Source organism: Oncorhynchus mykiss, chromosome 19 (genome assembly GCF_013265735.2).
Source record: "Oncorhynchus mykiss isolate Arlee chromosome 19, USDA_OmykA_1.1, whole genome shotgun sequence".
Taxonomy (NCBI): Eukaryota; Metazoa; Chordata; class Actinopteri; order Salmoniformes; family Salmonidae; genus Oncorhynchus; species Oncorhynchus mykiss.
The window spans coordinates 52,391,254-52,409,669 of record NC_048583.1 but is presented as its reverse complement, the minus strand read 5'-3'; the positions used below and the strand labels follow the sequence as shown (position 1 = coordinate 52,409,669).

The window sequence follows — 18,416 nt, the reverse complement described above, 5'->3', positions numbered from 1 at the left end:
TCACCTTCACACTCCTGGGCCAGACTACACTCAATCATAGGACCTTACTGAAGAGATGAGTCTTCAAGAAAGACTTAAAAGTTGAGACCGAGTCTGTTTCTCTCACATGGGTAGGAAGACTATTCCATAAAAATGAAGCTCTATAGGAGAAATCCCTGCCTCCAGCTGTTTGCTTAGAAATTCTAGGGACAGTTAGGAGGCCTACGTCTTGTGACCTTAGCGTACGTGTAGGTATATACGGCAGGACCAAATCTGAAAGATAGGTAGGAGCAAGCCCATGTAATGCTTTGTAGGTTAGCAGTAAAACCTTGAAATCAGCCCTTGCCTTAACAGGAAGCCAGTGTAGAGAGGCTAGCACTGGAGTAATATGATCAAATTTTTTGGTTCTAGTCAAGATTCTAGTGTTCAGCACTAACTAAAGTTTATTTCGTGCTTTATCCGGGTAGCCGGAAAGTAGACCATTCCAGTAGTCTAACCTAGAAGTAACAAAATAATGGATACATTTTTCTGCATCATTTTTGGACAGAAAGTTTCTGATTTTTGCAATGTTACATAGATGGAAAAAAACTGTCCTTGAAACAGTCTTGATATGTTCGTCAAAAGAGAGATCAGGGTCCAGAGTAACACTGAGGTCCTTCACAGTTTTATTTGAGATGACTGTACAACCATCAAGATTAATTGTCAGATTCAACATAAGATCTCTTTGTTTCTTGGGACCTAGAACAAGCACCCCTGTATTGCCCGAGTTTAAAAGTAGAACATTTGCAGCTATCCATTTCCTTATGTCTGAAACACAGGCTTCCAGCGAGGGCAATTTTGGGGCTTCACCATGTTTCATCCAAATGTACAGCTGTCATCTGCATAGCATTGAAAGTTAACATTATGTTTCCGAATGACATCACCAAGAGGTAAAATATATAGTGAAAACAATAGTAGCCCTAAAACGGAACCTTGAGGAACTCCGAAATGTACAGTTGATTTGTCAGAGGACAAACCATCCACAGAGACACAGAGATGTCTTGTGATAGATTACATAAAGTTCTTGAAAGATACCACAATTCTGGTATTTTACTGGTAAACTTGGAATGTTTCCAGTAATATACCTTCCCTTTGCAACCCTCGGCAGTGGTTAAGCTGTGTGGGTTAGTGGTAGCTAACATTACCTTGTTGTGTTTATATAGGACAGCAGGGGTAAAATTAGCTTCAGCTCTCACAGAGAAATGTGTGAGAGAAATGTGTGGGTGCTTTCAGGAAACTTTTCAGATTGTCAGACACTGCCAGATCATTAAAGAGGTTTAGTCAGTGAGAGTAAGGGAGGGATAGAGAGAGAAAGAAAGAGGGGGAGGAGGAGGAGGGAGTGAGAGAAGGAGAGGTTTCACTCAATGAGTGACATCATAATTATCTCACTTTGCACTTCACACAACTTCCCTGGAACACAATTCCTCAGACAAACACACACTTTATTGCTCAGAAAAAGTTTTGTTTTAATTACCACGGCAACCTTCCTGAAACTGTGACAACAGACTAAACATTCCAGCAAGCGCCTCTCGTGGTGGGGTTTGATGACCTCATCCTTTAACCTGCGCTCAAAGACACGCACGCGCATACACATATACACACAAACACACATACATACATACACACACACACGAAGCACACTGACATAAACGCACACACATGCACACCTCCCTTGCAGATAAATCAACGCTCACACACACACGCATGGTGCACACACACATACCTACTGTATACTGTAAAAACACACACTACAAAGGAAGAAAGAAACTCAGTCAGTGGGAGATGAAAAGGTAGAGGGAGAGAGGGAGACGTTTGACAAAGAGAAGAGAGAGGGCATGAGGGAGGGAGAAAGAGGGAGGCCTTCATAAAGAAGACAGAGTTGAAAAGAGCACCTTGTGGGTATTGATAGATTGAGTGGGTGAGTCAGGCTGCCATGACAATGACTTTATCTCTGTAACCATTGGTAACCGGCAACTGTTACCAATGGAATCAAATGTGTTGATAATCGCATCTGTAACCATCGGTAACGCATCTGTTACTGTCAGTAACCATGTCTGTATTTGCATCTGTAACCATCGGTAACGCATCTGTTACTGTCAGTAACCATGTCTGTATTTGCATCGGTAACCATCGGTAATGCATCTGTTACTGTCAGTAACCATGTCTGTATTTGCATCTGTAACCATCGGTAACGCATCTGTTACTGTCAGTAACCATGTCTGTATTTGCATCGGTAACCATCGGTAACGCATCTGTTACTGTCAGTAACCATGTCTGTATTTGCATCTGTAACCATCGGTAACGCATCTGTTACTGTCAGTAACCATGTCTGTATTTGCATCGGTAACCATCGGTAACGCATCTGTTACTGTCAGTAACCATGTCTGTATTTGCATCGGTAACCATCGGTAACGCATCTGTTACTGTCAGTAACCATGTCTGTATTTGCATCGGTAACCATCGGTAACACATCTGTTACTGTCAGTAACCATGTCTGTATTTGCATCGGTAACGCATCTGTTACTGTCAGTAACCATGTCTGTATTTGCATCGGTAACCATCGGTAACGCATCTGTTACTGTCAGTAACCATGTCTGTATTTGCATCGGTAACGCATCTGTTACTGTCAGTAACCATGTCTGTATTTGCATCGGTAACGCATCTGTTACTGTCAGTAACCATGTCTGTATTTGCATCGGTAACCATCGGTAACGCATATGTTACTGTCAGTAACCATGTCTGTATTTGCATCGGTAACCATCGGTAACGCATCTGTTACTGTCAGTAACCATGTCTGTATTTGCATCGGTAACCATCGGTAACACATCTGTTACTGTCAGTAACCATGTCTGTATTTGCATCTGTAACCATCGGTAACGCATCTGTTACTGTCAGTAACCATGTCTGTATTTGCATCGGTAACCATCGGTAATGCATCTGTTACTGTCAGTAACCATGTCTGTATTTGCATCTGTAACCATCGGTAACGCATCTGTTACTGTCAGTAACCATGTCTGTATTTGCATCGGTAACCATCGGTAACGCATCTGTTACTGTCAGTAACCATGTCTGTATTTGCATCGGTAACGCATCTGTTACTGTCAGTAACCATGTCTGTATTTGCATCGGTAACCATCGGTAACGCATATGTTACTGTCAGTAACCATGTCTGTATTTGCATCTGTAACCATCGGTAACGCATCTGTTACTGTCAGTAACCATGTCTGTATTTGCATCGGTAACGCATCTGTTACTGTCAGTAACCATGTCTGTATTTGCATCGGTAACCATCGGTAACGCATATGTTACTGTCAGTAACCATGTCTGTATTTGCATCTGTAACCATCGGTAACGCATCTGTTACTGTCAGTAACCATGTCTGTATTTGCATCGGTAACCATCGGTAACGCATCTGTTACTGTCAGTAACCATGTCTGTATTTGCATCGGTAACCATCGGTAACGCATCTGTTACTGTCAGTAACCATGTCTGTATTTGCATCGGTAACCATCAGTAACGCATCTGTTACTGTCAGTAACCATGTCTGTATTTGCATCGGTAACCATCGGTAACGCATCTGTTACTGTCAGTAACCATGTCTGTATTTGCATCGGTAACCATCGGTAACGCATCTGTTACTGTCAGTAACCATGTCTGTATTTGCATCGGTAACCATCGGTAACGCATCTGTTACTGTCAGTAACCATGTCTGTATTTGTATCGGTAACCACTGTGAAAGTGAATCCTTTCCCCGTCCTGTGTGTCTGTGGTGACAGCAGTGACGTCCGTGCCGAGCCCATATTTTATAAAGCATCTCAAAGTACAAGTGCTGATCGAGGATCAGCCCACCCCCCTGTCCATGTAACCATACTATAATCTAATAGGCAGAACTGATCCTAGATCAGCACTGGTCCCATAGAGGCCATAGCGAGCCACTATTCGTGAGTTGCCTGTTGCGTCACAATAAGGACCTCTTGACTTGAGGACTGATGCCAGACTGAGTGTTCTACTCAATGCATTGTCAATGGTTGCTGATGAAGAGTAGAGTTCATTATAGTAGCTTGGAAAAACAATGACATTCCTAAAAGAGGAACACAATTAGTAGGAAACCCTTTTGTTGTCGTAGCTAGCTAAGATTCAGTAGAGAGCACCGGATTTTATGTAGCTAATGTTAGCATTGCTAGGTATTTTTTGACAATCCAGGAGAGAACAGGGATAGGAGAAGGAATGAAAGAGAGAGGAGAGCGAGAGGGATGGGAGAGGGAATGAAAGAGAGAGGAGAGCGAGAGGGATGGGAGAGGGAATGAAAGAGAGGAGAGCGAGAGGGATGGGAGAGGGAATGAAAGAGAGAGGAGAGCGAGAGGGATGGGAGAGGGAATGAAAGAGAGAGGAGAGCGAGAGGGATGGGAGAGGGAATGAAAGAGGAGAGTGAGAGGGATGGGAGATGAGAGACAAGAGGAGGAAGACAAGACTGTGAGGACTGAAGCAGATGAAAGGAGCCAGTGCTCCCCTCCCAGTTACAGATGTCACTGCCTGTGTGTGTGTTACTGCTGTGGTAAACTAGGTGTGTGTGTGTGTGTGTGTGTGTTACTGCTGTGGTAAACTGTGTGTGTGTGTGTGTGTGTGTGTGTTACTGCAGTGGTAAACTAGGTGTGTGTGTCTGTGTGTGTGTTACTGCTGTGGTAAACTGTGTGTGTGTGTGTGTGTGTTACTGCTGTGGTAAACTGGGCGTGTGTGTGTTACTGCTGTGGTAAACTGGGCGTGTGTGTGTTACTGCTGTGGTAAACTGTGTGTGTGTGTGTGTGTGTGTGTGTGTGTGTGTGTTACTTCTGGGCGTGTAATACATCTCCAATTAGCAACATGAATGAGCAATTAGTACATTGCACATGGAGCTACCGCAGTGGTGCGGCATGATGGCATGGAACAACTATGTTTAGTGTTGGTTTCCCAGTCGACCACGTCCACTTATCCACTCTCTACAGTTGTTTTAAACACACATTTCTCACAATGGCTTACACTCTGTGCTCTGTTACAGTCCGGGGGGAAAACATTTCCCTGTTCCTCTTTCTCCATCTCTGACTCTCTGTCTGTCTCATTCACACTCTCTCTTTCTCTCCCGCTCTCTTTTAGTCAACAGTCGATGAACACTGTCGCTGTGTTTGTATGGTTGGTAAATGTTGGTTTTAAATCTCTCCCCTCTCACTCCTGTAGAGCTGCCCAGAAGTTGAACCTGTCTTCTAAGAAGAAGAAGCAGTGCCCAGCGCCCCCCCCAGTGGTGTGTGACCCCCCTCTGTTCCCCACCAACTTCAGTGGGACCCTGCAGACCACCCCTCCCCCTGCCCCCCCCTGCCTGCTACGGGCTGCCAGCAAGATCAAAGACACCCCCGGACTGGGCAAGGTAGAACTACACACAAACACACACACACACACACACCACACACACACACACACACACACACTATGGTACAGTATACATGCTGATGAATGGAAACGGTGACATTTTCAGTGTAAAAATGTCACCTGCTGTCCCTGTGGAGAGTCCTACTGCTGTGGCCTTTTCATGTCACACATACATTTCCCTGCCGCCTGTGATCTGCGACAGTGGGCAGGAAATTAGACCATACAGCGAGATACGACAGGAGAACAGCATTAACATAACAGAGCTACATCCCCAGATAGTGGAGAGGTGTTGTGTGAGATCTGGTTCCTGCAGTGTATGTCGTTAAGTTCCTGGTGTACATGACGGACACAGGAGGCCGATACAGGAGGCACATCTTTTATTTATACATTTTTTAACCTTTATTTAACTAGGCAAGTCAGTTAAGAACAAATTATTATTTACAATGACGGCCTACCCCGGCCAAACCCTAACCCGGGCCAATTGTGCACCGCCCTATGGGACTCCCAATCACGGCCAGTTGTGATACAGCCTGGAATCGAACCAGGGTCTGTAGTGACGCCTCTAGCACTGAGATGCAATGCCTTGGAGACCTCTGCTCCACTCGGGAGCTTACAGGAGACAGATACAGGAGACAGATACAGGAGACAGATACAGAATGGAGACATCAGAGAAATGCCCTGGGAAATCAGTTCTGGAAGGCAAATGTCATGAGCCACATGGATATGCGTTTAGAGTGTGTGTGTGTGTGTGTGCACATGTCTCTGTGTCTCTGTATGTGCCGTTGGATTTGCTCAAGTCTCCCAGGGGTCTTAGCCATGACTGACAGGCTGCTGTTTCAGATCCTCCCTCCTCCTATTGTTTTGGTACATTCCAGCTCACCTTAATCAAATCAGCCCAGCAGAGATGATTCCAATCATTCCAGATTGCGGGGGGAGATATTTTATATCAGTGAAGGAAATTGCACGTGTTCTTATCTTGATAGGTGACACATGTTTTTATCTTGACTTTTTTTTAAACCCGAAGGAAAGATTAGGTGTTGTGCTGGTTTGTGATCCTCTGACTGCTAGCATCTCTACCTGGATTCTCTGAAGAGACCGATGTGAAGGAATGGAGAGATCAGTTTTTCTGTCTTATAAAATGTCGTATAAATCATGCTACACCATTGGCATATAGTTTTGCCGATTTTCAAGGTAAAATGTCTTGATACATGCTCGATTATCTTCATACATATTTTGTAGATAAAACAAATAAATGTATCCTAATATAGTATATGATTAATTATATTCCTCCCGTCCCTCTCTCCCTCTCAGATATTGTCCATCGATTAGGCTGGTTTCCAATCCCTCCATCTTCTCCTTCACTCTCTTTCTCCTCCCCTCGTTTCTCAAACTCTTCCCAGCTGACAGTGAAGGGTTGTGGGGCTTCCACAGTCACATCAATCACCCAGCAAAGTGTTACACAGACAGACAGACAGACACAGACAGACACAGACAGACACAGACAGACACAGACAGACTCCAGTGCGAGTGGCGACCTTGAGAGAAATGACACTATGACGCATAATCAATTTTTTATAGCTCTCTCCCAGGCCAAAGACAACTCCTCACAGGCGTGTGTGTGTGTTCAGTATGGGAATTCAATAGCCACTTTGCTACAGTGTTGTGGGTAAAATATTAATAGAGTTGGTATTTGCAGGTCTTTGAAAGGCTTAATTGTGAAATAGATAGAGGGATGGACTGAAGCCAGGAGAAGAACGAACGAGGGAGGGAGGGAGGGAGGGACTGAAGCCAGGAGAAGAACAAGACAGATTGGAGGGAGGGAGGGAGGGAGAGAATTGAACAAGCTGGTCCTGGGGCTTTGTACACAAACACAAACAGACCCCACAGAGCCCCAGGACAGCAACACAATTAGACCCAACCAAATCATGAGAAAACAAAAATATAATTACTTGACACATTGGAAATAATTAACAAAAAAACAGAGCAAACTAGAATGTTATTTGGCCCTAAACAGAGAGTACATAGTGGCAGAATACCTGACCACTGTGACTAACCCAAAATTAAGGAAATCTTTGACTATGTACAGACTCAGTGAGCATAGGCTTGTTATTGAGAAAAGCCAACGAAGGCAGACCTAGCTCTCAAGAGAAGACAGGCTATGTGCTCACTGCCCACAAAATGAGGTGGAAACTGAGCTGCACTTCCTAACCTCCTGCCAAATGTATGACCATATTAGAGAGACATATTTCCCTCAGATTACACAGATCCACAAAGAATTCAAATCCAATTTTGAAAAACTCCCATATCTACTGGGTGAAATACCACAGTGTGACATCACAGCAGCAAGATGTGTGACCTGTTGCCACAAGAAAAGGGCAACCAGTGAAGAACAAACACCATTGTAAAAACAACCCATATTTATGTTTCTTTATTTTCCCTTTTGTACTTTAACCATTTGTACATTGTTACAACACTGTATGTGGATTTATGACATTTTAAATGTCTTTATTCATTTGGAACATTTGTGAGTAATGTTTACTGTTAATTTTGTATTGTTTATCTATTTCACTTACTTTGGCAATAGAGAGAGAGAGCGAGACTTGTCTGTGTGTTGGAATTTACAGTAATTGCCTAGTTAATTGTGCACCACCCACTGTTGGGAGCTACCACGTGTTGTTCTCACGTGTTACATTATAAACAGTATAGGTCTTACTATGCTGTGAGCAGATTTATACACATATTTATTGGATCTGTAAGGTGAGCAGGAATCATGCTAGAAATCATTTGGTTTCTCAGCTTAGAACCAGATTGTGTGTGGGTGTGTGTGGAATAGAGAGAGATGGAGGAGAAGAGGGAGAGAGAGAGGGGTATAAAGAGAAAAGTGAGGGTAGGGAGGTAGAGAGTAAATTGTGGTTAGAGACAGAGAGGGGTAGAGGTAGGGAAATGAGGATATAAATAGAGTGAAAAGAGAATGGAGGGTAGAGAGGGAAGTGACGAGAGAGGGAACAGAGGATAGAGAGAGAGAGAGAGAGGATGGAGAGACATACAGTAGAGAGGGAATGGAGGATAGAGAGAGAGAGAGGGGATGGAGGATACAGAGAGAGAGAGAGAGGATGGAGGGAACGGTAGAGAGGGAATGGAGGATAGAGAGAGAGGATGGAGGGAACGGTAGAGAGGGAATGGAGGATAGAGAGAGAGGATGGAGGGAACGGTAGAGAGGGAATGGAGGATAGAGAGAGAGAGAGAGAGGATGGAGGGAACGGTAGAGAGGGAATGGAGGATAGAGAGAGAGAGGATGGAGGGAATGGTAGAGAGGGAATGGAGGATACAGAGAGAGTGAGGATGGAGGGAACGGTAGAGAGGGAATGAAGGATACAGAGAGAGAGAGAAAGGATGGAGGGAACGGTAGAGAGGGAACGGAGGATACAGAGAGCGAGATAGAGGATGGAGGATACACAGAGAGAGAGAGGATGGAGGGAACGGTAGAGAGGGAATGGAGTATACAGAGAGAGAGAGAGGATGGAGGGAACGGTAGAGAGGGAACGGTAGAGAGGGAACGGTAGAGAGGGAATGAAGGATACACAGAGAGAGAGAGAGAGGATGGAGGGAACGGTAGAGAGGGAATGGAGGATAGAGAGAGAGAGAGAGAGAGAGAGAGAGAGAGAGAGAGAGAGAGAGAGAGAGGATGGAGGGAACGGTAGAGAGGGAATGGAGGATACAGAGAGAGTGAGGATGGAGGGAACGGTAGAGAGGGAATGAAGGATACAGAGAGAGAGAGCGGATGGAGGGAACGGTAGAGAGGGAACGGAGGATACAGAGAGCGAGATAGAGGATGGAGGATACAGAGAGAGAGAGAGGATGGAGGGAACGGTAGAGAGGGAATGGAGGATACAGAGAGAGAGAGGGGATGGAGGGAACGGTAGAGAGGGAACGGTAGAGAGGGAATGAAGGATACAGAGAGAGAGAGGATGGAGGGAACGGTAGAGAGGGAATGGAGGATAGAGAGAGAGAGAGGATGGAGGGAACCGTAGAGGAAATGGAGGATAGAGAGAGAGAGAGAGGATGGAGGGAACGGTAGAGAGGGAATGGAGGATAGAGAGAGAGAGAGGATGGAGGGAACCGTAGAGGAAATGGAGGATAGAGAGAGAGCGAGAGGATGGAGGGAACGGTAGAGGGAACGGAGGATAGAGAGAGAGATAGAGGATGGAGGGAACGGTAGAGAGGGAACAGAGGATACAGAGAGAGATAGATATATGGTATAAGTGACCAGGGGCTATTTTAGCATGTACATCTTGGTGGAACAAACAAACCAACAGAATAATACATGGTCTCTTCCCCACCTGCCCTGAATGACGGGTCGCCACTTTAAGTGGCTCCAGTGTCTGAGGAGTTGTGTCAGGGGAATTGATCACTGCAGAGAGAGACAAGTGCTCCCACTCAAATAGACTACTAATGGACCCTCTCCCAATCCCTCTCTCTCAACCTCTCTCAGCCTCTCCTCCTCCATTTCTCTCTCACCCACCATGTTTAAGCTGAACAAAGAGCCTATTACCATTTCTCTACCGTTGTCTTCAGCAGGACTGTAGTATTGGTTGCATCTTAAAGTGGAACAGACAGTGTTTTAACTACTTTGCAGACAGACAATCATAATATCTCTCCCAAATATCACATTCTGAGTTTATGCTACAAAACCAACTTTGATAAGAGATTTTAAAAATAGGTTATATTTGACTCAAAATGTTATTACGTGTAGTCGGGAAGTGTTGGGAGAATAGGTTGATGCAGTCAATGCATCAGTACAGCGGGACTCAACACAATCAAACTAGCAAAGCCAATGATCACAAGTCATAACGTTGTTAGTAGCTAGCTAGTTGCTGGGATGAGATGTACAAGCTTGGACGAGTGGGTGAACGGCACCCACTTTTTCCCCAAAAAACTTTTTAGCTACAAATTGCATGTGTCATTTGGTTAGCTAGAAATAAATGATACTCAACTTTGCTGGCTAGCTATGAACTTCAACGACCGTTATCCACAGTTAGCTCATATCTCTTCGTTGTATTGGGCATCGATTAAATGGGCAGACAAGTAAGCTGGTACATCCCATTCAGTTGTCTCTAATATAGGTTATGCCTTGGACAGAAGCAGGAAGGCTGCAGCAGCCAGGGCGAGTAGGCTACATCTCCCCATCGTATCAGTGCAATTTTGACTGCCAACTACAACACGCTGAGAAAGTTTGAGAGGGTTTATCCCTCACTACATTTTATCGTATTCATTGTTGTTGATGTGCATACAGTAGGCGACTGAGGGAGAGAGATCTTTGTTGTTTAATCAATATAATTAAGTAAGATGACCCCCGTGGTATTTACATATTTAAAGCTATTTAGGGGTATTTAATTAAGTCTATGATTTGATAGAGCAGTCTAACTGAGCGACGGTAGGCACCAGCAGGCTCGTAAGCATTCATTCAAACAGCACTTTCGTGCGTTTTGCCAGCAGCTCTGCTGTTTATGACTTCAGGCCTATCAACTCCCGAGATTAGGCTGGTGTAACGATGTGATGTGAAATGGCTAGCTAGTGACCAGGGGCGTTTCAAACGTCACTCGCTCTGAGACCTGGAGTAGTTGTTCCCCTTGCTCTGCATGGGTAACGCTGCTTCAAGTGTGGCTGTTGTTGTTGTGTTCCTGGTTCGAGCCCAGGTAGGAGCGAGGAGAGGGACGGAAGCTATACTTTTACACTGGCAATACTAAAGTGCCTATAAGAACATCCAATAGTCAAAGGTATATGAAATACAAATGGTATAGAGAGAAATACATATGTATACATATGTATGTGTGTGTGTAACGGTTTTCCTCCTCTTCTGCGGAGGAGTAGGAAGGATCGGACCAATGAGCAGCGTGGTAAGTGTCCATATTTTAATGAAATAGAACCAAACACTGAATACGAAAGAACAAGAGAAATAAATGAAAAACCGAAACAGTTCTGTATGGTAAAACACAAACACAGAAAACAACTACCCACAAACCATAGTGGGAAAACAGGCTGCGCTGCCTAAGTATGCAGCCTCCTCTGATTGGGAACCATACCAGGCCAAACACAGAAATACACAACATAGAATACACAACATAGAATACACAACATAGAATGCCCACCCCAAATCACGCCCTGACCAAACCTAACCCCATAGGAGAGGGTCTGGGTGGGCATCTGTCCTCGGTGGTGGCTCTGGCGCGGGACATGAACCCCACTCCACCATAGTCTTGGCCCACACCTTTGGAGCGGCGACCCTCGCCTCCGACCTCGGACTGGGGACCCTTGCAGCTGTGCCCGAATAGACGGGAGACTCCGGCAGCGCCGGACAGGCGGGAGACTCCGGCAGCGCCGGAGTGAAGGGAGACTCTGGCAGCGCCGGAGGGTAAGGGAGACTCTGGCAGCGCCGGAGGGTAAGGGAGACTCTGGCAGCGCCGGAGTGAAGGGAGACTCTGGCAGCGCCGGAGTGAAGGGAGACTCTGGCAGCGCCGGAGTGAAGGGAGACTCTGGCAGCGCCGGAGTGAAGGGAGACTCTGGCAGCGCCGGAGTGAAGGGAGACTCTGGCAGCGCCGGAGTGAAGGGAGACTCTGGCAGCGCCGGAGTGAAGGGAGACTCTGGCAGCGCCGGAGTGAAGGGAGACTCTGGCAGCGCCGGAGTGAAGGGCGACTCTGGCAGCGCCGGAGTGAAGGGAGACTCTGGCAGCGCCGGAGTGAAGGGAGACTCTGGCAGCGCCGGAGTGAAGGGAGACTCTGGCAGCGCCGGAGTGAAGGGAGACTCTGGCAGCGCCGGTGTGAAGGGAGACTCTGGCAGCGCCGGACAGGCGGGAGACTCTGGCAGCGCCGGAGTGAAGGGAGACTCTGGCAGCGCCGGAGTGAAGGGAGACTCTGGCAGCGCCGGAGTGAAGGGAGACTCTGGCAGCGCCGGAGTGAAGGGAGACTCTGGCAGCGCCGGTGTGAAGGGAGACTCTGGCAGCGCCGGACAGGCGGGAGACTCTGGCAGCGCCGGAGTGAAGGGAGACTCTGGCAGCGCCGGAGTGAAGGGAGACTCTGGCAGCGCCGGAGTGAAGGGAGACTCTGGCAGCGCCGGAGTGAAGGGAGACTCTGGCAGCGCCGGTGTGAAGGGAGATTCTGGCAGCGCCGGAGTGAAGGGAGACTCTGGCAGCGCCGGTGTGAAGGGAGACTCTGGCAGCGCCGGAGTGAAGGGAGACTCTGGCAGCGCCGGTGTGAAGGGAGACTCTGGCAGCGCCGGAGTGAAGGGAGACTCTGGCAGCGCCGGAGTGAAGGGAGACTCTGGCAGCGCCGGTGTGAAGGGAGACTCTGGCAGCGCCGGAGTGAAGGGAGACTCTGGCAGCGCCGGAGTGAAGGGAGACTCTGGCAGCGCCGGAGTGAAGGGAGACTCTGGCAGCGCCGGAGTGAAGGGCGACTCTGGAGGGAGGATACCTACAGGAGGCCTTGTGCGTGGAGGAGGCACCGGGTGGCCCGGGCTGTGGGGGAGCACTGGAGCTCTGGTGTGCAGCCTTGGCACCACTCCTCCAGGCTGGATGACCACTTTAGCCCAGACCCTCCAGAGTGCAGGCACAGATTGAACCGGGCTGTGGGTGAGCACTGGAGATCTGGTGCATACCACTCGCACATCTCCCTTAGGCTCAATATCCACCTTCGCCCGGTTCGGGCGGAGCGTAGGCATAGGACGCAATGCACCCTCCCAGCGCCCCGGAGACACAGCGCCCCAGAGTATACCCTGGGCCGAAACAGCGTACCAAACACGCTGGTCCGGCACAATACTCCCTGGCTGGATGCCCACTCTCGCATGGCACTTGCAGGGGCTGGCCTATAGTGCACCGGGCTATGAGCGCGTACTGGCAACACCGTGCGCTTGACCCCATACCACGGTGCATGACCAGTACTCTCACTCTCTGTCTCACTCACTCACACACACACAAATGCGCACTCACATAAATGAACAGACAGACGCACACAAATATATAGTGTACACACACTTTCCCCCAGTATTTTAGCCTAGCCCTAGTTGACATACACTGAGTGTACAAAACATTAAGAACACCTGCTCTTTCCATGACATAGACTGACAATTGAGACATGGATTGTTTATGTGTGCCATTCAGAGGGTGAATGGGCAAGACAAAAGATTTAAGTGTCTTTGAACAGGGTATGGTTTGTGTCAAGAACTGCAATGCTGTTGGTTTTCCAGGCAAAACAGTTTCCTGTGTGTATTAACAATGGTTCATCCCCCAAAGGACATCCAGCCAACTTGACACAACTGTGGGAAGAGTTCACACCCGTTGATTTTTTTCCCATATTTTGTTGGTACAGCCTGAATTCAAATTGGCTAAACAAAATGTTTTAAATCTCACCCATCTACACACAATACCCGATAATGACAAAGTGAAAACATGTTTTTAGAAATGTTTGGCCATTTTTTTTTCAATTAAATACTGATTGTGCTCAGCTCTATTCCGTTTCTTTTTATCCCCAAAAACTCCCTAGTCATTGCCGATGACAAGCATATCCACAACATGACAATTTGAAGGCTGGTACTCAGTGATGTGTTGTGTTGGATTTGCCTCAAACATAACACTTTGTATTCAGGACATAAAGTTCATTTCTCTGCCACATTTTTTGCAGTTTTACTGTAGTCACTTGTTGCTAACAGGATGTATGTTTTGTAATATTTGTATTCTGTACAGGCCTCCTTCTTTTCACTCTGTCAATTAGGTTAGTATTGTAAAGTAACTACAATGTTGATCTATTCTCAGTTTTCTCTTATCACAGCCATTAAACTCTATAACTGTTTTAAAGTCACCATTGGCCTCATGGTGAAATCCCTGAGTTAGGGAGGACACCTGTATCTTTGTAGTGACTGGATGTATTGATACAGCATCCACAGTGTAATTAATAACTTCACCATGCTCAAAGGGAAATTCAATGAATGCTTATTTTTTTATTTCGACCCCTCTACCAATAGGTGCCCTTCTTTGTGAGGCAATGGAAAACCTCCCTGGTCTTTGTGGTTGAATCTGTGTTTAAAATGCACTGCTCGACTGAGGGACCTTACAGATCATTGTATGTGTGGGGCAGAGATGAGGCAGTCATTAAAACATCATGTTAAACACTGTTATTGTGAGTCCATGCAATTTATTATGTGACTTGTTAAGCACATTTTTACACCTGATCTTATTTAGGCTTCTGTAACAAAATAGTTGATTACTTAGAAACAATTCAACTTGATATTTTTTATTAATTAGTAAAAATGTCAAAAAACATCATTCCGCTTTGACGTTATGGAGTATTGTGTGTAGGCCAGTGACACACAATCTCAATTTAATTCATTTTAAATTTGGTCTGTAACACAACAAAATGTGGAAAAAGTCAAGGGGTGGGAATTCTTTCTGAGGGCACTGTATGTGTCCTGAAGTGCTGTGTAATCAGGAGTTGTGTGCTTACCCACAGAGACAGGAAGACAGCATTTTAGCTAACCCTAACCTCTTTTCTAACCGTAACCTAATTCTCCTAACCCATTGCATAAGTTCTCCTAACCTGCTATAAAACATAAATTCTGGTCATTTCTGACATATGCTGTATCCTGTCTAGTCAAAACCCTGTATGAGTTAGGCCTCAGGAAGAGCGCACCGCTGAAATCCTTCCCCCGAGGCACTTACTGATGTGATGGACCTTTTTATTGGGGTCAGGATAGGGCGCTGGATGCTCTGGAGTGTGTGTGTGTGTTATATAGCAAAGGGTCTTTGAATTTAATATGATGTCTTTGACTTGAAAATGTACTCACCAGGGTTAGACCTCTACTCTCGTCATAGTAGACAGGCAGCAGGTACATTTACACACACACACACACACACACACACACACACACACACACACACACACACACACACACACACACACACCCACACACACACACCCTTCTCTTATCTCTCTGGAAGACATTCCTTCCTGTTGTTCCCTGCTCATTTTGATGGCATAGTGATGCAACCAGAGGAACGACTCTGTTGTTGTGTTTATCATCATCATCAGCTTAAATACTGGCTATACTTTCACATCCCAGTTGTAGCATGGTGCCGGCCCAACACCATAGTTATACATTTGATTCTCACAACAGCCACATAGAGGGCATTTATAATGAATAGCCTGTAATTAATATATGTATTATATATGAACGTTAATATTTACTGTAAACAGTATATAACATTATTTTCACTTTGAATAAAAACGTTAATTTCCATTAGACAGATGGGACAGAAATAAGCTCTACCGTCTCCCCTAGAAGCACTGTTAAAGAGAATCTCCTGTAATGTTTTAATGAGCTGCTTTTATGGCAGCAGAGAGATCTGTAGAGTGGCATCTTACTGCTGCTGGGACCAATTTACTGCAGGCTTCACAAGGAAGCTATCTTACCTTTACTACCCCTCTACAGAGGAGAGGGGTGATCCATCATACACACACTCACAGACATACACACATATGCACGCGAACACAGACACACAAGCACACACACACACATGGTTTTTACTTTCGCCCCATTGGTTATTCATGTAATTTTTTTAGCATTCAGCATCCTGCTGAGTTGCGTTCATGGTGAAAGTGTTGTGTTTGTGTTCTCCTCAGCTGATCAATCCTGTTATGCAACTCAACTCAACGCATTCCAGACTCATGCTTTCATGTCCTCGAGGCTCAAATCTCCTCGATGTACTAGTTATCTGCTGTGTACTCTGTTTGCTTTCTGCTCACGCTTCTCCCTTCTTTTTTAATCGGCTGTAATTCGGGCTTTGGGAAACATTCGAGAGCGTCCTTTCTAAAAGACAGAGTGTTTGGGAGCATTTGGGAAATGTGTCTCGACTTCATCCCAGAGCAACAATTGGCTGCAGTTTACAGCGGAATCCCTCTTCTAACGGTTACTCATGTTTGGTCTCTGAGGTGGTGGGAACAACAGCATAGATCTGAGTTTGCATCCTTATTTTCCCTTTTCTATCTTCTCCTTTCATCCTATATTCCTCTTCTCTCCTCCCTTTCTCCTCCCTTCCCTTCCCTTCCTCTCCTATCCTCCCCTCTCTCTCCTCCCTTTCTTCTCCCTTCCCTTCCTCTCCTATCCTCCCCTCTCTCTCCTCCCTTTCTTCTCCCTTCCCTTCCTCTCCTATCCTCCCCTCTCTCTCCTCCCTTTCTCCTCCTCTCCTATCCTCCCCTCTCTCTCCTCCCTTGGTCCCTCTCTCTCGTTCATGCTCCTCCTCTCCTCCCTTACTCTCTCTACCCTCCCCTCCTCAATCCCTCCTTCTTCCCTATATCCCCTTCTCCCTTATCCCCACCCTCTCTCTACAGATCATTCTGAGAATAAAGAAGTAGATAAGTGAACCTGCAGGAACTCTGGGAAAAGTTTGGAGATCTGTCAGCTGTTTTGGAGGAAAGAACCCGCCGTTGATTTTCTCTCGATTAAAAACTACCACACTAATGAAGTGTGACAACAATATGAGTGTTGACGTGTGTGAGGAGAGGAAGGAGAGGTGAGAGGGAGGAGAGAAGGAGAGGTGATAGGGAGGAGAGAAGGAGAGGTGAGAGGGAGGAGAGAAGGAGAGGTGATAGGGAGGAGAGAAGGAGAGGTGAGAGGGAGGAGAGAAGGAGAGGTGATAGGGAGGAGAGAAGGAGAGGTGAGAGAGCTAAAATAAAATCCCTCCACTTAAAGCTTTGATGTCTAACAGAGGAAGTGGGGGAGAGGGTGCAGGTGTTGATGCCTGTCTTCTAAGAACTACTATTTAGCGCAGGGGAGGTTTTCAGCCCGCCATGAATGAAACTACAGGATTATCCCGGTTCTACTGTTTTTTACTGGGATTCTACTGGTTTCTACTGTGGTTCTACTGAGTTCTACTGGGGTTCTACTGAGGTTTTCTGGGGTACTGGTTTTTACTGGGGTTCTACTGAGTTCTACTGGGGTACTGGTTTCTACTGGGCTTCTACTGAGTTCTACCGAGGTACTGATTTCTACTGGGGTTCTACTGAGTTCTACTGAGGTACTGGTTTCTACGGGGCTTCTACTGAGTTCTACTGGGGTACTGGTTTCTACTGGGCTTCTACTGGGGTTCTACTGAGTTCTACTGGGGTACTGGTTTCTACTGGGCTTCTACTGAGGTTCTACTGAGTTCTACTGGGGTACTGGTTTCTACTGGGCTTCTACTGGGGTTCTACTGGGGTACTGGTTTCTACTGGGCTTCTACTGGGGTTCTACTGGTCTCTGTAGGGCTGTAGGACTTTTTATCCAGTGAAGGATCTGACCTTAGTTCTTAGTTCCCGATCTACTTCTGTTCTAATCTAAGGTCCATTGTTGTGTTCTACAGTCTAATGGAGGTCAGGTCTGAGTCTTATTGTCACGCTCGTCGTAATGAGTAGACCAAGGCGCAGCGTGAGTAGAGTTCCACATATTTTTAATAAACCGAAACTCAGAAAAACAAAACAAATAAGCACAAACGAAACGTGAAGCTACTGGTGCACACAGGCAACTATCGTAGACAAGATCCCACAAACACAAATGAGGAAATGACTACCTAAATATGATCCCCAATCAGAGACAACGATAAACCGCTGTCTCTGATTGGGAACCATACCAGGCCAACATAGACATACAAAAAACCTAGATGACCCACCCTAGTCACTATCACGCCCCAACCAACACAGAGAATAAACAGCTTACTATGGTCAGGGCGTGAAACTTATTGTTCTGGAGTGATTCTGAGTTATCTTGTCCTCTGTCCCCCCCCCACCAGGTGAAGGTGATGGTTCGTGTGTGTCCTGTGACTTCCTCAGACGCAGCAGAGTCCAGCTCCTTCCTCAAAGTGGACACCAGGAAGAAGCAAGTGACCATCATGGAGCCCTCAGCCAACCAGACAAATGGGAACACCCCCCAGAAACGAGGAGGAGCCAATCAGGTCCCGCCTAAGATGTTTGCCTTTG

At 46.3% G+C, this 18,416-nt stretch overlaps 1 protein-coding gene across 2 annotated transcripts in view; it reads left to right on the top strand.

Annotated features, from left to right (window-relative positions):
• The window catches only part of kif26ba (kinesin family member 26Ba), a 216,614-nt gene that overhangs the window by 135,667 nt on the left and 62,531 nt on the right, over positions 1–18,416 (top strand). For both annotated transcript variants that reach the window (XM_036955054.1, XM_036955053.1), the window contains exons 5-6: positions 5,230–5,416; positions 18,230–18,416. The exon at positions 18,230–18,416 is cut by the window's right edge and continues 29 nt beyond it. In XM_036955054.1, the coding sequence (XP_036810949.1) occupies positions 5,230–5,416; positions 18,230–18,416 (374 nt within the window). The remainder of the gene's footprint in view (positions 1–5,229; positions 5,417–18,229) is intronic.